The 21522-nt window shown below is 41.4% G+C and overlaps 1 protein-coding gene across 7 annotated transcripts in view; it reads left to right on the top strand.

The window, feature by feature from the left end:
• Positions 1 to 21522, top strand: part of CC2D1B (coiled-coil and C2 domain containing 1B) — a 52693-nt gene that overhangs the window by 8609 nt on the left and 22562 nt on the right. For 5 of the 7 annotated variants that reach the window (XM_063427829.1, XM_063427836.1, XM_063427831.1 and 2 more), the window contains 7 exons: positions 364 to 490; positions 2172 to 2310; positions 2899 to 3005; positions 3577 to 3717; positions 18101 to 18223; positions 19528 to 19789; positions 21198 to 21307. In XM_063427829.1, the coding sequence (XP_063283899.1) occupies positions 422 to 490; positions 2172 to 2310; positions 2899 to 3005; positions 3577 to 3717; positions 18101 to 18223; positions 19528 to 19789; positions 21198 to 21307 (951 nt within the window). In that variant the 5' untranslated portion in view covers positions 364 to 421. The remainder of the gene's footprint in view (positions 1 to 363; positions 491 to 2171; positions 2311 to 2898; positions 3006 to 3576; positions 3718 to 18100; positions 18224 to 19527; positions 19790 to 21197; positions 21308 to 21522) is intronic. The other 2 variants (XM_063427834.1, XM_063427835.1) reach the window with 1 other exon arrangement.

Genomic DNA, 21522 nt, shown 5'->3' with positions numbered 1-21522 from the left:
GTGAGACTGCTGGGGCATGTTCTATACACCAAAACTGCTTCATTAAGCTAAAGTTGTTTTGGTGACTATAGTGTCCCTTTAAATGGTTTGGTGATGGTGGCACCTTTGCAGTAATCCCTCTGCGCCTGGGTCTGCTTCATCTGCAGGTGCTCATTCAAAGTGAATTTGAAATTAATAGCCCAGCTGGGAAAAATCTCTCATGATTTCAGTTCCGCTATTCTGGAATTAAATTTGAAATTCACTTTGAATTCTCACTTTACTAAATTCAATCTTTATACATGCATCTGGTGTAAGGTAGTTCTGCTCAGTTCTTTAGAGAAATTCCTCCATCTGTTGCTAATTAACCCTTCTCTCTCCTTGCAGAAGTCTGTTGATATTTAGCAAGTGCAGATCATTTGATAGATTGCGTCCATGAGCCGCGATGCTGGGGAGAAAAGCTGGAAAAAAGAATGCCCAAGTCAAAGGCCAAGGGGCAGCAGCTGCCAAGCAGGTACCAAGGATGCCGTGATGGAACGTTTGGTTTAATTCCATGTAATGTACTCTGTGTAGTTTTAGAAGCCATGGTTCTTGAAGTTTGTCATAATGTAGCATGTGTGCATTACATTTCGATAAAAACTAATAAAACATGTAACTAGATTGCTGATGTATATGTATGGATGTACCAGGATGCAATGGACATTCATGACATTACAGAAGTAGGCTAGACTGGATGGCTGTAACAATATGTCAGCCATCGTTTTTCATATTTTCTTTGGCCATTTACTGTCTGTGGTTGAACCTGTGTCACACATCTAGGTTTACTTGACCTCCTGTGCATTCTTTGTCCACACAAAGCAAATAATGCCTTGCACATTGTCAAATTAACTACAGTCAGGTTTCACTCACAGCCTTACATGCCAATACACAGGTTACAGTATGAGTGATCCAGTTCCAATTTGTGGTTGGCGGTTTCACCCTTTGCAGGGGCTTTGATTCAATGTTGGAAGAGCCTGCATTAGTTTAACATTGTGTTGTATGTTGGATCTGTAAAAATATACTCTAAGCACCAAAACAACTTTTAGTTTAAGCCGGCTCTTTCACCTTCTGTGAAATCTGCATATTTTGCTAAGACCCCAATGGTGACATTGCTGTGCAGTGGCCCGGGCGTGCAGGGCAAAGTAAGTTTTACTTACCTGAAGCGTTCTCTCGCGGTTGCTGCTATCAGCATTCGGTGGGTCCTCTTCAGCTTTTGCAGCATTTGGCCTCTGTGTGATTTCTTGTGATGATTAAGGTAGCTCTATAAGTATCAGAATTTTAAGGTATGGGAGGGAGGAGTTAATTGTTTTAAGTTTTTTTTCCAGAGTTACTTGTCCATCATAAGTACATCCCATAGATACTGCTACAATATTAAGGGAAAAAATTATTTATGGTAAGTCAAATTGCAGCACTAAGTCTACCTCCAGGGGCTGTCTACAAGACAGCCACTGGAGACGCTTCCTGGATCCTAACCGATTTTTGGTCCAGTACCTAATGCTGGACAACCTCTGCATGAGGACATCCAGAGTCTGCTATTTCCCCATAGGAAAGCATTGATTCAATGCTTTCTTATGTGGAGGGCCTAATGCGCTTGTGGGACATCGGTCCTGGGATCAGGAAAGTAAATAAAGGGTTGTTGTTTTTTAAAAAAATGTATTGCTGTGTGCTGAGCACGAGGGAGGGGGAGGTAGAGGGAGCTATAGTGCTAGGAATAAAATTTTGTATTCCTGGTACTATAGTATCCCTTTAATCACCAAGGAGGCCAGGAGATAAGACATTCTACAAACTGCAATAAAGGATATGTATTCACTTTTTTTTTTTTTTTTTTTCCTCCCAAAGAAATGTAGAGAGACTGTGACTAGGACTGCATAAACAAAGGGATTTAATTCCTACATGGCAGGCAATTGAGCAGTGAGACTTCATTAAGCTAAAGTTGCTTTGGTGCTTAGTGTCCCTTTAAACTTGGATATGTGCTGTGCTAATATCATTTATCCCATGAATGCACAGAGAATATCCAACTTGTTCATCGTGGTGTGAAAACCTTTCATATTATCTATACAAGGGATTGACCACAGGCTCACCCCCTTCTTCAGTGCTACTGAGTACTATTCCTAATCTCCATCTTGATGCCACCGTCTCTCTGTCTTGGTTCCCAGATGGGGCTCTTTGTAGATTTCAATCCTGATGACATGATGATGGGAATCCCCGATGACGCAGATGATGCCGACTTGGAGGCAGAGCTGGCAGCACTGACTGGGGCAGAGGCCGTTTCGAAACCAAAGTCCAAAGGGAAAGGTGAGCATCAACAATCAAGTCCTTTAGACGGCAGACTACTATCAAACAACCAATATTTGTTAAACCGTATAATAAACGTCGAATCCCATGGATTCAGATGAGTGTTCTGTGTTTAGCCTTCATTTGACAAGGCTACGAACTTTGCCCAGGTCATTAGGAAAAAAACATATATGTTGACCACAAGTAAGAAAATCAATATTAAATCCTAAGAATGGTGGGAAGCAGAGTGACTCTGGAGGCTGATTTTAGTCAGTCTTTTTATTTATTTATTTATTTAAACAAGACAGGAGACCAACTTGGAGTATACCATGATACAGCGCAACTAGTAACCCCTTTTAGGGTTGCTTATCCCGTGAAGAAACAAAGCACATAATGTGATACTGCATGAAATCCTGTGATACAATATATCATCTTCCTGAGTAAGAGGCAGGGGTTGCTGATCTCTTTTACAGGAAACAAAATCCGCTCACGTGAGCTCAGAGCAGTGAGTCATGGCCATGAAATTAGATTGCTGGGTTATTTAATTTCTTTTCAGTTTCATTTGGATTATCTCGATGTGATTTAATTTCATGTCATTTCCCCTGACAGCTCCTCTCCCAATGGAGCACATTGAGAAGCTGGCCCAGGACTGCATGAGAGACTCAGACGGGGACGATGTGGAAGATGAGGATTTAGAACAAGATGAAGATTTGCTGGTAACACCCACATCCTCACCCTATAAATTACCTAGACTTATGATGGCTAGTTCATGTACATTTCCTGTCATGCTCAGAGAGACGCTTGGCTGGCTGAGCATGATGGGGAATGTAGTTCAACAAACATTTGTGGTGCAAAGTATATCCATCCCAGACTTTGTGTTGTCTGAATGTTCTAAAGACAATGTTGCACAGTTTTGCATTAAATACATACTTTCTAAATGGTATGCCATGCTAAGCTCCTAGATACAATGGCTCACCTCATTATTTGTTTTGAACCTTGTACTCTGACCTGTCTGTGGGCTGCAGGCTAACACCATGTGAATTCCTAACTAAACTAGGGCCTTCCAAGTTATAGTGTGTTGTGTTCTCAATAAATCAATGGCAACAAAGGTGCTTTTCCCAACTTCTGGAGAACTTCAGCTTCCAGACGCAAGGCATTATGGGATTTGTAGATCTGTAACAGTTTGGGAAGCCACCTTTAGGCCATCCCTACCTTGTAATGCTTTCTATTTAGGTAAATGATGCACTGATTGGCTGCTGTAAGCTTCTATTGTGGTTCTGTACACAGGCTGAGCTGCAGGAAGTGGTGGGAGAAGAGATGGAGGTGGAGATGTTACATCCTGAGTCCTCGTTCGCTGCACCAGACGAACCTGCCGAGCCTGTGAAGCAGCATACCTCTCCAGTAATGGAGCAGCAGCACGTGTCCCAGGTAGGATTCCAGTGACTGAGGATGTTCGGTGTTCCCTTTGCATTCTGAATTCTAGATCGGGGCAGGAAGTGATACATTATTTACATTGGTATCTAAACGTCTCACCTGCAATTTCCTGTATCATGTGTCTGATGACACATATAATGATTTTTTTTTTTCTATTTATTGTTTTCCCTCTTCATTTTGGCTGGTTAAAACCTAGATGCAAAGTTTCTATTATTTATTTCTATTTGGACATGGGGCAAGGGTGTTAAACCAGTAACCTGTTCAGAAAAGCAGATTGCTAAGCAACTATTATGTGCTGCCTGAAGGGAAGGAGGTGACTTGTTTTTATTATTATTATATAAATGGAATGTTCAGTACATCATTGCAGAGCCTAAGTTTATTTTATTTGGAAATGCTATTGTCCATTTTTATTTAAATCCTAATTATGTTTACTTATAACTTTATTAAAGTAAATAACAAATATGTATACTGTTAAAACCAAACAGAAGTTTATTCACTAAACGTCATTGTAGGGAATTGAAAACCTGATTACAAAGTTTAGTCAAAAATAGCTGATTTGGGGAAAAACAAAAAATCTCTGTTACCCTTACAGTCACAGATTGGTTAATTTAGTGTAAATGTTGATGTCTGGTTTTCTGTTCACTACAATTTTCCATTTTAGTAAATAAACATAACCGTTTTTATGAATGTCTTGAAGGTTTTAGATGCTTGCATTTTACATATGTTGTCATGGTTTGTGTCTCTGGAACAAAGTGTTTGTTTGTTATGCAATTTGCTGTTTTGTTTCCCCATCATCACACCGCTCCTACTAGTGCAACGCAGGGAAATACAGTATCTATTAAATAACATTTATATTGGATCATGCAAGCATATCTTAATGTTTTACAAAGTGTTCTGTCACTTTTTTGTGCACTTGAGTTTGCTAAAGTGGTTATGGTGCATGGACCTGGTACCTGCACTCTTAATTTTAGACGTTTATCTTCAGTGACAATTAGCTTTGATTTGGAGCATGTAGCCCCTCTTTCTCATCCGACAACTGCGCAATTTTTCTTCCTGATTAAGATGATCACTTTTTGTCCAACGTTTCAGCATGTAAATGTGGTATTGGTTAGAAGATCTGTACTGGTGTTTGAAAGGGTGGCTGAATTCCTGTTAAAATTGATTCAGAGCGGAAAGGGTTAAAGTTTGTTTCTAACCGTTCTCCCCTGAAAAAATGTAAACTGTAGTATTTTTGTTACGTCGTTACTTTGCTCCCTGAAACTGCAGTTTCAGTAGTTGTAGTTCACTGCGGGCAGTTTGTGCACCACTCCCTACAGTCTCATACAGAGCCCCCTCTGTTCTCTTGCTTTTCTTCGTCTCGGAGTCTAATTTTCCAGTGATTTTATTTTTTATATTCCTTCCCATTTGTGCACTAACCTAGCCCTCTATAAAGGAGAAGTCACCATGCAACAAGCTCATTAGGACCTGGAATTAAATTCCTATAGAGCTGGCTGGGTAATAACCTTGGGATTTGCCGATTTTTTTTTTCAACTGGACTATATTAAACTGGTTAATTGCTGTGATAGAATAGTCCTAGAGATCATGCATCCACTTAACAAGGTACTTTGACTTTTCACTTTGTACTTTGACTTTTAACTTTGTTTTTAAATGCCAAATATTATATTGTAGTTTAAATGCCAACATTTGGTGGTTTATACAACTGCTGGGTGAGAATCAGGACAAATGATATGACCGATTCTTACCTTAATAAAGATATTGGGCACCACTCCCAGTACTCGTACTTTGTTACTCACAGTGCCGTAAGCTATACAGAGTTTTATTTATTCTTTATTTCTTTTGTTAACGTTTGTGGTCATGTGTGCCGTTTGTGGTAGAGAGGGGGTACTGAATCTGTTAAAGGACTGGCATACCCGCACCATTCCTGCTTTTTAACCGGCTTCTGTTTAACTTAGTAGGAACAGTGTGATGGTGTGAGGACGGGATGCATGCTTGTACTTGTACAGTATTCTTACATTCAGTTATACGTCTTCCTCTTGAATTGAAAATTGAAAGTGCAGATTCCATCCTTCTGTGTATCGATATTTCATATCCTTCCTGCAGTGTCTTGCCTAATCTGTCTATAGATTAAACCCCTTTGGGGATATATATGTATTTAGAGATGTGCCTTGGCAACATTCAGGTGTCAAATTACCCAGACTGCGGACTGTTGACAAGGAAATTAAATAGGAAAAAATACGCAGTGGAAAAGTACATAACTCGAAGCAGCCCATTTCGAGACCTGATCTGTGTCCCTCCAGCGACAGGGACCTTACTGAACTGCCTAACATACACCCAGGTGGAAAATCGTAAAAACAAGTTTAGCAATTGTACTGCTTCAGTAAGAACCCTGCGGAAGGCTGTGTGCAGTGAGATTTGGAGTAAAATACCATAAATATTGGAAGAACAGGAGGAATTAGAATTTGTGTTAAGTGCTGAAAAGTTATCTCACTAGGAAGAGAGAAAAAATAGTAAAAGAGTAAATGTAAAAGATGGATATATATTTACTTCCTTATTTGTGGTTTATTTTTTAAATTTGTTTTCAATATTTATGAAATGCGAGAGTTTGTGGCATTTTGTACAGAATTAAAAACTCCTCCATGATTCCCAGCAGACGGCTTATATCAGTGTGTGCAAGGGATTCATGGTAAATTACTATCAGAGGGCATCTCAGGGTAGATGGCACTGCCAATTGCCAGGAGGAGCTGAAGTGCTGCAGTGGTTAGCTGGTGAGGGGGAGTTGTAATGTTAAAATTTGGCTTTGGCATTTCCCTTCGTTGAAGGATTAGGCTCTCCATTTCATGATAACATTTTACAAAAATATTAGACTTGTGTCTAATAGAGTTGAGCGAACCCGAACTAAAAAGTTCGGGTTCGTACCTAACATTACGTTTTTTGGACCCCGGACCCGAACACGGACATATCACTGTATGTTCGGGTTGGAGTTCGGTGTTCGGCGATTTAATGACGCTTTTTGAAAGGCTGCAGGGCAGCCAATCAACAAGCGTTTGACTCGTGTGCCCTTAGAAGCCATCACAGCCATTACCACTAATGGCATGGCTGTGATTGGCCAGTGCAGCATGTGACCCAGCTAGTAGGGGCATGTCTATTAAACAGTGAGCAGCCTGTGGCTGCTCACTGTTGAAAAACAAATAAATTCCCCCCTCCTGAGCCCCCACCCGTGATGCACGAGTGGGGGCTTTTAAACGACTATTTCTAACTACCTATTGCTCCCACCCCAGAGCGGTGGGTGGGGGCCCTAAATACCAAAAAGGAGGGGGACCTATTTCCCCCGGCCTCCACCCCTGAGCGGTGGGTGGGAGCCCTAAATAAAAATAAGGGGGGGACCTACTGTGTCTCCAGCCCCCACCCCTGCGCTATGGGTAGGGGCCCTAAATAACAATAAGGGGGGGGGGGACCTACTGTCCTCCCCCCGGCCCCCACCCCTGCGCGGCGGGTGGGGGCACTAAATAACAATAAGGGGGGGATGGACGACCTACTGTCCTCCCTCCCCCCCCTCGGCCCCCACCCCTGTGCGGGTGGGGGACCTAAATGAAAATCCCCCCCCCCCCAGGTGACTAGGGGTCCCCAAACCCCTAGTCACCTCCCTCCCCCCCAAAAAAATTACCTCTGCCCACCCCCCTCATCCTAAAAAAATGAGGAGGGACCCTTATCTAAAAACCTGTTTATAAAGAAAAAAAAAAGTCTTACCATTTGATGTCTTCTTTCTTCTAAAATCTTATTTTTTCAGACCCAAAAAAGGCCAAATAAAAATCCATAATAACAGATGCAAAAAATAAATAAAAAAATTCACCCATGGAGGGCTCCGCGCAGACTGAGCTCTGCAGGGCGGGGGAAGGCTTATAAAACCTTGCTCCACCCTGCAATTAGGCTCAGAGCACTCTGATTGGTGGGTTTAAGCCATCCAATCAGAAACATAGAATGTGACGGCAGATAAGAACCATTCGCCCCATCTAGTCTGCCCAATTTTCTAAATACTTTCATTAGTCCTTATCTTATAGTTAGGATAGCCCTATGCCTATCCCACGCATGCTTAAACTCCTTTACTGTGTTAACCTCCTTTACTGTGTTAACCGCTATTCCATGCATCCACTACCCTCTCAGTAAAGTAATACTTCCAGATATTATTTTTAAACCTTTGTCCCTCTAATTTAAGACTATGTCCTCTTGTTGTGGTAGTTTTTCTTCTTTTATATATAGTCTCCTCCTTTACTGTGTTGATTCCCTTTATGTATTTAAATGTTTCTATCATATCCCCTCTGTCTCGTCTTTCCTCCAAGCTATACATGTGTGAGGAACTGACTGCTGGGTTTCGAACCCTGGTTTACATGCTGCTAAACCTCTTCCTTACCACTAAACCAGCCTGCCTTTTGCAAATGTTCCTGAGATCTGGTAACCTTGACTCTATAAGCATTGGTATCAGTGACAAGTCTCTTCAGCTGTGTCTGGTCATGTGTCTGGTTCTTGGCCTATAAAAGCCACTTCCTGTCTCTGTACCTTTGCCAGATTATTGTGGTTCCTGTACTCTCTAATCAAGCTTGTTCCTGTTTCTCCTACCTGTTGCTGATTTTGGACCGTTTTGACTTTGCTGCTTCTCCTTCCCACTGACCTCGGCTTGCCTCACTACGATTATCATCTCTCTGTTCCAGTCTCCCATCTCTGCTTAAGACCAGAAGGCCACTCAAGGCTCAGGGGCTCAACCACCTGGGTAACGAGTGGCTACCTCTGGCAGAAAACATTGCTGATCTGGCTACTGGACTCCAACACTTTGTAACATCAATATCATTACAGAATAATCTGGCCCATTCATGGAGACCGTCGGATCAGATTCTGCATTGGCCCAGCAGGTTGCTTATAATGCAAGAACTATGCAGACCCAGGCACAGACCATTCAAGTGCTGCAAGATCAGGTAGCTGAACTGCAAAATGAAGTTCGATCAATGCATAGTGAGCTTACCAGCTACAGGGCACATGATGTTGCGGCTGCTGCTGCTACTACTGTTACACCTGCACAAGATGCCAGCTTGCCTCTACCAGAAAAATTTGGAGGAGACCGCAAAAAATTTAGGGGTTTCCTAAATCAATGCCGTTTGCATTACATGATGTTACCTAACCGTTTCCCATCTGAAAGAGAGAAGGTGGGATTTCTTTTCTCCCTATTCAAAGATGAAGCCCTGGCTTGGGGCTCCCCTTTTCTGGAACAGGACAGTCCAGTCTTGGGAAATTTAAAAGACTTTCTTGAGGCCATGTGCCTAGTTTTTGATGACCCCAATCGCTGTGCTACAGCAGAAGCCACTCTCCTTCATTTACATCAAGGGAGGCGCTCTGTGGCTGAATATGCTGCTGAATTCAGACAGTGGGTTGCTGATACTACTTGGAACCAATCAGCTCAGAGGTTCCACTTCAGAAGGGGTCTCTCAGAAGCTATAAAAGATGAGCTAGCTCGTGTTGATCTTCCTGTTGAGTTTGATGCATTTGTGCGGTTGGCTATCCGTATTGATCGGAGACTTTCAGAAAGAAGATTGGAAAGACAGGGCTCTTTTAAACCAAGTGCTACTCCTACTTTCTATTCAAGAATTTCTACTCCGACCCCACAAACACCTACAGACTCTGAACCTGAGGCTATGCAGGTAGATCTAATAAGAGGGTCATTATCCAATGAAGAAAAACAGTGGCAACGCACTCACAATTTATGCCTGTATTGTGGTAGTGCAGGGCATTATGCCATCAATTGCCCTAGCAAGTCTAAAAGAACAATAGCTATAACTGCTGAGGGTGCACAGATTCAACACCAATCCCAGATTTCAGACCAACTGGATTCTGTCACACAACCCTTGTTTTCTCTGGCTCAGGGTGAAGAGGGTATGATGACTCCACATCCTCATTTGGTGGTGCCTATCACTTTGCAATATGGTGATAATAAAATTTCAACTACAGCTATGATAGATTCTGGAGCAGGCGGAAACTTTATGGATATTAAATTTGCAGCAGGAAATAAAATTCAGTCTATCCCTAAATCTTCACCTGTGTTAATGGAAACAGTAGACGGTTCTCCACTTACGTCAGGCCCGGTTACACATGAGACTGTGCCCTTAAAATTGATTCTGGAAGTGAATCACCATGAGTCTATATCTTTCCACCTAATTTCCTCAACACAGTTTCCAGTGATTTTGGGTATACCCTGGCTTGCTCTGCATAACCCACAGATTGTTTGGAAGACTAGATCTTTGTCCTTTCCTTCAGAACACTGCTTAATGAATTGTCAACCCTCTAAGGCAACACCTGTTGCCACAACAATTAATGAAATGGTTGATACAAACTTAACTAAGCTTCCTCTACAATATCGGGATTTTGCAGATGTCTGTGATAAGAAGAATGCTGATCAGCTTCCACCTCACAGGCCTTATGATTGCCCCATAGAGCTGCTACCTGGAGCTGCTATCCCATTTGGCCGTATATACTCCCTTTCTGAGCCTCAATTGAAAGCACTTCGTGAATACATACAAGAAAATCTTGCCAAAGGCTTTATTCGACCATCTACTTCTCCAGCAGGAGCTCCTATATTCTTTGTAGAAAAGAAAGATGGCAGTCTACGGCCATGTGTCGATTACAGGGACATTAATAAAATCACTGTTAAAAAACGCTATTCCTTGCCTCTCATTCCTGAACTTCTGGAGAGACTTCGTTCAGCTAAAATATTTACGAAGCTTGATCTACGGGGGGCATATAATCTGGTTCGCATAAGACCAAATGATGAATGGCAAACAGCTTTCAGAACCAGGTACGGACATTACGAATATCTAGTAATGCCATTTGGGCTTTGTAATGCCCCTGCAACTTTTCAGCATCTAATCAATGATGTACTACGGGATCTCCTGGATCAGTTTGTTGTGGCATATTTGGATGATATCCTGATATTTTCTGATAATCTTGAAAATCACAGAAAACAGGTCTGCATTGTTCTTGAGCGCCTTCGTACCCACCACCTATACATTAAACTGGAAAAATGTGAGTTTGAACAAACAGAAATTCAATTCCTGGGATATGTAATAACTCCTAAAGGTTTAAGTATGGACGCAAGTAAAATTAAAGCTGTGCTGGACTGGCCCATCCCCAAGAATGAAAAAGATATTCAGAGATTTGTGGGGTTTGCCAATTTTTACAGGCGTTTCATTAAGAATTTCTCTGCCGTTATTACACCGATTACTGAACTTACACGTAAAGGGACTCCTTTTCAGTGGTCCAATAAGGCTGACACTGCATTTTCCAGATTAAAGACTCTGTTTACATCTGCCCCTATCCTGGTACATCCTCAGCCAGAATTGCCATTTACTGTAGAGGTAGATGCTTCTGATTCAGCTGTTGGGGCTATACTGTCTCAAAGGACTGGACCTAAGATGTTGTTACATCCATGTGCCTTCTATTCCCGCCAGATGTTACCAGCAGAAAGAAATTATGACATAGGGAATAAAGAACTTTTGGCTATAAAAGCTGCCTTTGCCGAATGGAGACATCTCTTGGAGGGAGCCACCCATCCAATTACTGTCCTCACAGATCACAAAAATCTGGAATGTATTCAATCAGCTAAGAGACTGTCAGCCAGACAAGCACGCTGGTCCCTATTTTTCTCAAGGTTTAATTTTTTGATTTCATACCGCCCTGGTTCCAGAAATGGCAAGGCAGATCTAGGATAGCTAACCCCCTCCATACTACAGTAACCAAAGCCACCATCTTGCCTGAGAGTAGATTTTTAGGAGTTACCTTTCCTTCTGATCTAATGTCTCGCATTAAAAAGGGCTACGCTGATGATCCAGTTTTTCGTGATCCTCCTCGTGATCTTCATATGACCATGCTTAATGGGTTTTGGATTTTTCAACAACGTCTGTTTGTTCCAGAATCAGTGCGACTGGACGTTTTACGTCTCTACCATGACTCAAAACCAGCAGGTCATCCAGGAATCCGAAAGACACAAGAACTACTTACCCGATCCTTTTGGTGGCCTAAATATTATGAGGATGTTAAGAAGTATGTGTCCTCTTGTGATGTATGTGCCAGACATAAGACTCCTCGCTCATCCCCTGTTGGCATGCTTCAGCCTCTTCCTATTCCTCATCGTCCCTGGGGATCTAAATCCATGGACTTTATTGTGGAACTACCCCCCTCTAAGGAACACACTACCATTCTTGTTGTTGTGGACCGGTTAACTAAGATGAGTCATTTCATACCAGCTCGTGGTCTCCCTTCAGCTAAACAGACTGCTGACCTAGTTATTCGGGAAATATTTCGCTTGCATGGAGTGCCTGATGAAGTAATTTCTGACAGGGGAGTGCAGTTTACATCTCATTTTTGGAAATATTTTTGTTCTATTCTAGGTATTAATGTAAATCTGTCATCAGCTTTTCATCCACAAAGTAATGGACAGACTGAGCGAATCAACCAGACGTTAGAACAATATTTGCTGTGCTATATTAGTTACCTGCAGGATGACTGGCTGGATTTTCTACCCACGGCGGAATTTGCCTATAACAATGCCCAACACTGCTCCACTTCTCTGAGCCTATTTTTTGCTAATTATGGTTACCATCCAACCTTTCTAGTGAGTCTCCCAATTACTACTTCCATTCCTGCAGTCACTGACCGGCTAACCGCCTTACGAGATTCCCAAGAACTGTTGAAGAAGACTCTTTCGGAGGCTCAGGAATGTTACAAAAGAGCTGCTGATAGGCATAGAAAGGAAGCCCCAGTTTATCATGTTGGTGACAAGGTTTGGCTGTCAACAAAGAATCTTAAGCTTAGGATTCCTTCTCATAAATTGGGTCAAAAGTTCATGGGACCTTTTGAGATCATCGCTCAGATCAATGCTGTCACCTTCCGTCTGCAACTTCCAGATTCCATGAAAATACATCCGGTGTTTCACGTTGCACTGCTTAAACCTTTTCATAAAAATACTTTCCCTGGTCGAGCCCTGCCTGCCCCACCACCAGTCCTCGTGGATGGTGAAGATGAATACGAGGTGGAAATAATTCTTGACTCCAGGATATTCCGCAACAAGCTTCAATATTTGGTTCTTTGGAAAGGCTATGGTGAAGAGGATAGATCATGGGAACCAGTGGACAATATTCATGCTCCTGATATTCTTCAGTCTTTCCATGCACAGTACCCTGCTAAACCAGGAAATAGGGCATCCAGAGGCTGCGCCTGTAGAGGTGGGAGTAATGTGAGTAACTGACTCTGCTGGGTTTCGAACCCTGGTTTACATGCTGCTAAACCTCTTCCTTACCACTACACCAGCCTGCCTTTTGCAAATGTACCTGAGATCTGGTAACCTTGACTCTATAAGCATTGGTATCAGTGACAAGCCTCTTCAGCTGTGTCTGGTCATGTGTCTGGTTCTTGGCCTATAAAAGCCACTTCCTGTCTCTGTACCTTTGCCAGATTATTGTGGTTCCTGTACTCTCTAATCAAGCTTGTTCCTGTTTCTCCTACCTGTTGCTGATTTTGGACCGTTTTGACTTTGCTGCTTCTCCTTCCCACTGACCTCGGCTTGCCTCACTACGATTATCATCTCTCTGTTCCAGTCTCCCATCTCTGCTTAAGACCAGAAGGCCACTCAAGGCTCAGGGGCTCAACCACCTGGGTAACGAGTGGCTACCTCTGGCAGAAAACATTGCTGATCTGGCTACTGGACTCCAACACTTTGTAACATCAATATCATTACAACATGTTAAGATCTTTTAACCTTTCCTGGGAAGTTTTATCCTGCAACCCATGAACCAGTTTAGTAGCCCTTCTCTGAACTCTCTCTAAGGTATCAATATCCTTCTGAAGATACGGTCTTCAGTACTGCGTACAATACTCCAAGTGAGGTCTCACCAGTGTTCTGTACAATGGCATGAGCACTTCCCTTTTTCTACTGCTAATACCTCTCCCTATACAACCAAGCATTCTGCTAGCATTTCCTGCTGCTCTATTACATTGTCTGCCTACCTTTAAGTCATCAGAAATAATCACCCCTAAATACCTTTCCTCAGATGTTGAGATTAGGACTCTATCAAATATTCTGTACTCTGCCCTTGGGTTTTTACATCCAAGATGCATTATCTTGCACTTATCCACATTAAATGTCAGTTGCCACAACTCTGACCATTTTTCTAGTTTACCTAAATCATTAGCCATTTGGCTTATCCCTCCTGGAACATCAACCATGTTACATATCTTCGTATCATCAGCAAAAAGACATACCTTACCATCAAGACCTTCTGCAATATAACTAATAAAAATATTAAAGAGAATGGGTCCAAGTACAGATCCCTAAGGTACCCCACTGGTGACAAGCCCAAGCTTTGAATATACTCCATTGACTACAACCCTCTGTTGCCTGTCACTCAGCCACTGCCTTACCCATTCAACAGTATTGGAATCCAAACTTAAAGATTGCAGTTTATTGATCAGCCTTTTATTGCAACAGTGTCAAAAGCCTTACTGAAATCTAGGTAAGCAATGTCTACTGCACCACCCTTATCTATAACTTTAGTTACCGAATCAAAAAAATCAACAAGATTAGTTTGGCATGATCTCCCTGAAGTAAACCCATGTTGTCTCTAATCTTGAAATCCATGTGTTTTTAGATGTTCAACAATCCTATCCTCTAACATGGTTTCCATTACTTTCCCCACTACTGAAGTAAGGCTCACTGGCCTATAGTTGCCCGACTCCTCCTTATTACCTTTCTTGTGAATGGGCACAACATTCGCTAACTTCCAATCTTCTGGGACTACTCCTGTTAACAATGATTGGTTAAATAAATCTGTTAATGGTTTTGCTAGTACACCACTAAGCTCTTTTAATAGCTTTGGGTGTATTCCAGGTCCCATTGACTTATTTGTCTTTACTTTTGAAAGTTGAAATAGAACCTCTTCCTCTGTAAACTCACGTGTAATAAATGACTAATTTATCCTTTTTCTTAACTGAGGTCCCTTTCCTTCATTTTCATCTGTAAATAACGAACAAAAATATTCATTGAACCGGACTCTCTAACCCTCTGGAGCAGCTTGTTGAGCTCACATGCTCCACTAAAACCTGCTAAACTTGCTACTCCTTTATCCCTGACCGACTTTTTTTTATTTTTTTCACTTTTCTTATATTTTATTTTTTTCATGTTGTGGTTACTTTTGTTTATTACTAGGTAGAAGTAATGTTAAATCTGCTCCACCTTAGACCTAAGCAGCATAATTATAAGCTAGAGAGCCCAGGAGACGTGGCCACACACTTTAGTAAATAAGCCATAATATGCAATGTCCCTGTTTAGAGTCGGTTACCATGCCTAGCCACTATACCTTGATCGCAATAACAGTGTATACTATTAGCCTGGGTTACATATATACGCCTAACTTAAAATGCAGCCTTGACAGTGGGTGCCGGGCCTCAGTGGCTTAATCGCTATACATAACCTTTAATCTAATCTACTTAGCACAAGATGCAATCGACTAGTCTCATATATACTATTCGCATAATCAGCCTAGCTCGTGAGTTATGCTGAACCTATATCAAAGTTTACAAGCTAATGTTTTTCTTTGTCTGACTAGTATCATTTAAACAATGTGCAGTAATTACAAATGCCATACTGACGTTATACATATTACAAATACGCTTGTCCAAGCTGTTGTGGCCTCATAAGTTTACAAACTGATGTTTTACTTTATGTTTGACCATCACCACTTAAAAAATGTGCAGTAATTATAAAAGCCATACAGATGTTATACATGTTACAAATGCGCGTGTCCTAGCTGTTGTGGCTACCCAAGCAAGATGTAAAGCTCGCACAAACAAAAATAAAGAATACAAAAAATATATATATATATATATATTCATTGAGGCAAGACCTTTATCCTCTTCTACATACCTTCCTCCTTTTGTTTTTAATCTAACTAATCCTTGTTTTACTTTTCTTTTCTCATTTATGTATCTAAAAAAGGTTTTGTCCCCCTTTTTTACTGCCTGTGCTATTTTCTCTTCTGTGGGTAATTTGGAAGTTCTTATAACTTGCTTAACCTCTTTCTGCCTAATCTTATAGGTCATTCTGTCTTCCTCACTCTGTTTTTTTTTTTTATAATTACTAAATGCTAACTTTTAGTTTTTTACTATTTTGGCCACGTCTGCGGAGTACCAGCGTGGTTTCTTGATTTTTTTGCTTTTACTGACAAGCCTAATGCAATTTTCTTTTGCCTTCAGTAGTGCAACTTTTAAATAATCACATTTCTCTTTGACTCCATTTAAATTGCTCCAGTCTGATAATGACTCTTTTACACATATTTAATTTTAGAAACGTCTGTTTTTCTAAAGTCTAAAACTTTTGTTTTTGTGTGGTGTGACTCAGTCACTGTTCTTAAATTAAACCACACTGAGTGATGATCACTGGATCCTAAACGTTCACCTACAGTAGGATCGGATACCAAATCTCCATTTGTTAACACTAAATCTAGTATGGCCTCTTTACGAGTTGGCTCCTCAACGACTTGTTTTAGAGACAATCCCAGTAGGGAGTTTAGAATATGTGTGCTCCAGGCACAAGCAGCTATTTTTGTTTTCCAATTCACATCAGGAATCAGCAGTCACCCATGATGATAACTTTCCCCTTCATTGTCATTTTAGCTATTTCCTCAACTAGTAGATTATCTAACTCTTCAATTTGGCCTATAAATCACACCTACACTAGTTACTGTGTGATTACCAAATTCTAACGTAACCCAAACGGACTCTATGTTCGCCTCACTAACTTTTATTAGGCTAGATTTTATGCTATCTTTCACATACAGGGCCACCCCTCCCCCTTTCTTGCCTTCCCTGTCTTTTCTATATAAAGAGTACCCTGGCAAGACCTTTATCCTCTTCTACATACCTTCCTATGTCCCGTTCATTTTTCTCATTATACCATGTCTCAGTAACAGCGACTAAATCTACACTATCAGTTGCCATTATTGCCACAAGTTCATGGATCTTATTCCCTAAACTGCGAGCATTTGTAGACATGACTCTAAGCTTATCATTTTTTAACACACTTGCTACAGGCACCTTCTGTCCTTGTTTTGGGGGACAATTGGATTGATGTTTTATCACCCTTTTGCCCCCCCCTCCCTCCTAGTTTAAATACATCCTAGTAAAACCTCTGAACTGCTCACTGAGAACATTTTGTGCTCTGACAGGTAAATGACGAGACTGACAGGTAAGTCTCTACATTTACCTGTCACATCACAATGATTGGTTGGCTTGAAATCCACCAATCAGAGTGTTCTGTATCATTTTACACAGCGTGGGAAAGTTCTTTGGAATTTTCACACGCTGTGTAATTTGACTTATAACACTCTGATTGGTGGATTAAGTAACCAATCAGAGTGCTCTGTGTCATTTTACACAGCGTCTGAAAATTCCAAAGAACTTTCCCACGCTGTGTAAAATGATACAGAACACTCTGGTGGATTTCAAGCCAACCAATCAGAGTGCTGTAACAGGTAAATGTAGAGACTTACCTGTCCCTCCCCCCCATTATTTTTAGGATGAGGGGGGTAGGTAGGTGTCATTTTTTATTTAGGGCCCCCACCCAGCCGCTCAGGGGTGGGGGCCGGGGGGGAGGACAGTAGGTCCCCCCCCCCTCCACATTCTTATTTAGGGCCCCCACCCGTCGCACAGGGTTGGGGGCAATAGGTTTTGTTTTTTGTACAGTGAGCAGCCACTGGCTGCTCACTGTTTACTAGACACGCCCCTACTCGCAGTATAGCGAGTAGGGGCTGAATTTACGCATACGAAGTAATCTTTACTTAGTATCAGTAAATGTGGCTGATTTTAGGTCTTTCAGCCTTTTGGTAGATAGCTCCCTAGTACCGTGGGAATTAGGAAGTTATCTACTAAGCGGCTGCTTATTTATGTATTTTATGTGATTTCCCTATCCTCATTTGTTTGCAGGGCACTTGTCCTACTCTTACCCCCATTTTAATTTCCTTTTGCAGCGCTCTAGCCCTTTCCAGGAGTTTTTTAGAGCCATTTTTGTGCCCAAAAGTTCGGGTCCCAATTGACTTCCATGGGGTTCGGGGTCAAGTTCGAGCCCTAACCCGGACTTTTTTTTAAAGTTCGGCCAGACCCGAACATCCAGGTATCCGCTGAACTCTAGTGTCTAACCATTGGAGGTACCTGTCAATTCAGCATTGTGCGTAACGCTTGGAGATACTTGTCCATTCTGAGATCTATATCCATTTCACAAATTGTGTAAGAAAACCTTTATAAATGGACTCTTTTATGACTTGTTCTGGTTTGTTTCCGGTTGCAGGGGACAGGAGGGGGGCTTCTGCAAACGTTAGAGGAGAGGATCTCTAACTACAAGACTGCTATCAGCAACGCAAAACAGGCCAAGGAGAATACCAAAGCCAGGCGCTACGAGAGAGGCCTGAAGGTTAGTATGGAATTCCATATATTCTGTAGATTCCAGCTATTTATTGTGGTTAATGTTGGAAATATATCACTCTGTGACAGTTACTGATTAATAAAATAACCTGCATAGAGCATTTGATACCTACCATTTGCTGAGTGCCTCCCAGTTTGTCCATTGTGGGAGATAGCATTCTGCCAACTCCAATTAATACTGTGCCCAACAGAAGCAAAGACTAGGTGGCATTTTATAAAGGGAAACGCAAAGCAGTGATCATGGTGCTTTCATGTTGCGGTTTGATGAAAGCATATGGGGGGGACTGCACCCAAAGCTCAGTGGAACTATAACCTCTGCAATAAGTCGTTACAGCTGCGATGCTTGCAGTGTCCCTTTAACTCATTTTAAACCAGGTTTTTATAGTTTTATACGGCTTCTTTATTGTGCATATAAAAGGTGTGATGACACGGTCACTTGTAACAGACAACAGGGGTTTTGTGTAAAGCGCATCAGGGAAACGTTTTAAGTGTGTAGCCACTGACAGGACCAATCTGTTGGTTTCCATAGCGATTACTCATCCAGCATGTTGGCCCAGAATTGACTATAATACAAAATCCCAAAATGGCCTTTAATTAGAAAAGTGAAAACTGGAGCAATCACCTTGGGAACCAAAGAATCCATATTTAGAATTTAGCCCCAGAAATGCTCCAGCCTTGCGAGAAGTGATTATCTCCTTTCGGATTGCTGGAACAAACCCCGTGCACTAACCAGACAAGGATCACTGTTATTTGTTTAACCCACTATAGTCCTATGGGGATTTAGCATATAAACATAGGTATTTGTTTTAGGATTTGCCTATTGAGAAACTGTGCAAATAACCCGAGTCAGACCAGCTGTTTGATAATGTGTATCAATCGCGTTGTATGTGCTGTCATATTAAAAAAATAAAAAGTAAATAACCAAGTTAGAGCGTGTTTCGATCACGTGTACATCTCAAGGGATTGTAGTTACAGAAGAGATTTCTGACCTCCTGTACTTGGAACAGCCTTCCAGTAAGGGTTACAGAGACTTGGCATTGTAAGGCTTACACAAATTACCTTTTCGTAGACAGAGAGGATTTCAGACGTCTGTGAGAAGGTTTGATAATACAGCGATGCTGGAGATCTTCTATTTTTATATCACTAAGTGATGTAGGAGAGAGAAAGCAGTTCTTGGCTATCACTTTTCCCTCTGCTCGTGGATCCCATGTTTGTTTAACTTGTTTGTAAGTGTTTCAGCCTGGCCTTCCTGGATGAAATGGGCTGAGTAATTTGTGTTTCTTTCATTTGCAGACTCTTGAGTCCATGCTGGCCTCGGTGAGACAGGGCCGGGCTGTGAACGAGGAAGAGATTCCTCCCCTGGTGTCTACAGGGAAAACTGCAGACAGCTCGCAGGCTGAGCCTCCTGAGAGTATCGCTCCGCAAGAACAGTTAGTGGACCTGAGCATTTCCTCTATGGAAAACACAGAGATTAGTGCAAGTCAAGGGCCAACCGAAGGCATGGTGGCTGAAGGTGGAACAAGCGATGGTCAGGCTTCTAACCCAGCTGACATGGGTAAGAAATCTAATAAACAGGAAATTCTCAATTAATTGACTTCCAAATATCTATTCCTTTTTCTTTTTTTGTTGTTGTTGTTGTTGCTGTCATGACAATTCAATAACTAACATAAAAAAGGAATCGAGTTTAACCCTACTGTAACAATGACTTATCAGAACTGTCAGGATAATGAGACCTAATTGGTTCTGAATGGATTATATTTTATGTAGTTTTGGAAATGTTTGTGCTTTGTGTGTGTGTGTGTGTGTTAGAGTTCTTTGTTACACCTTAAAATGTACTCCCTCAAGGTATGTAGGCAGTGCCACACACTGGCCCTGCAGCTGAGATTGCCTTTTGCCAAACTTGGGATCATTCAGTAAATTTGGTTTCAAATTATTTCTCGGCTATAAAATGGCCATAGAGATTTGTGATCTGAGAGTGATTGCTAGAATTAGAGTATATCTGCCCGGAAAGCTTTTTGAAATGAATTGCCTACATAGTCAGTCACGTTGTACAACTCTGACTGTGAAATAGTTCAGATCCAAACTATAATTTTGCCTGCTGGATTGTGTTATATAAATCAATGATGGGGTTACTGCTTGTACATATGTATTGTGTGAAACACAATCCTCCATTTGTAGCAGTAGGGTGAAACTATGGGCTCGCAGAAAGAATTCAAGGATTCATTTGGAGAACAGACATAGAATGGGGCAAGAAGTGGGAGTACGCACAGTGGCCGTTGTGTGGGTTTGGGGTCAGATTGTTTAAGGAAGAATTGACTTCAACATAACAGATCTTGGCTGATCACAGAATGGCATGTTTAGTGCGGACAGCGTTCTGCTCTTTACATTACAATAGGGGCAGTTGGATTAATGGTTGTTGGAAATCTGAAATGTGCTGTGATGGACCGGGAGAGAGAAATGATGGGTTACATCTTTAGACATGAGACTAGTTGACATGGACGCACATTTAAGGCCAGGTTAAAGAGCTGCTACACCAATTGGGGTATTTTAATGCACTATTCTACTCGCTTAGAAAATCTTTAAATTTGTAGGCACGTCCGTATCCAGTAATAAGTTACTTAGTATGACTATTTAATTTATACATGTGTGTTTGTATATATAAATATATTTATAGAGCGAGCGTTAAAGCCAGCCTAAGTTTCTGTAGCTGTGATTGAATGCTGTAATGTTATTTATTAAGGGCAGTGTCAGGTCTTACTATGGAACCCAAAGAAATATATCCGCTTCCTCCATTATATTTATAAACTTTCTCAGCTATGGATGTTTTGGTAACCCCTTTGTTCCATCACAGTGGTAAACGTCACATGCAACACATACATTTTATATTTACTTTATAACTCAAACTCGTCGATGACCGAAAATAATCTAAATAAAATCTGATGTTTGGCTCTATATTTGTGTAGACTCGAGAACTCTGCTGCTTACAAGACAAGGAGAGTATAAAGTAGCTGCATTGAAAGCCAAGCAGAGCGGGGACGTGGAAAAGGCGAAGGAATACATGAAAATTAGCAAGGTAACGAGTGCAGAATGAGAGGAGTAAATGCTGGCACAGCATTCTAAATATGGAAACCAATGATATGTTTATGTGCGCACTGTCACACGCACACACCAAAGCTTGTGTAAGGAAAGGGGCTTATTCAGTGAGTTGTTTCATAAAAATATTTGAAAATTGTAGGCCAAAATATTATTTTTATTTTACTTCATTTCAATGTGAGGTCAAACAATGGT

Source organism: Pelobates fuscus, chromosome 7, assembly GCF_036172605.1.
Source record: "Pelobates fuscus isolate aPelFus1 chromosome 7, aPelFus1.pri, whole genome shotgun sequence".
Lineage (NCBI taxonomy): Eukaryota > Metazoa > Chordata > Amphibia > Anura > Pelobatidae > Pelobates > Pelobates fuscus.
The sequence above is the reverse complement of the archived record's forward strand: the minus strand, read 5'-3'. Positions and strand labels throughout refer to the sequence as shown.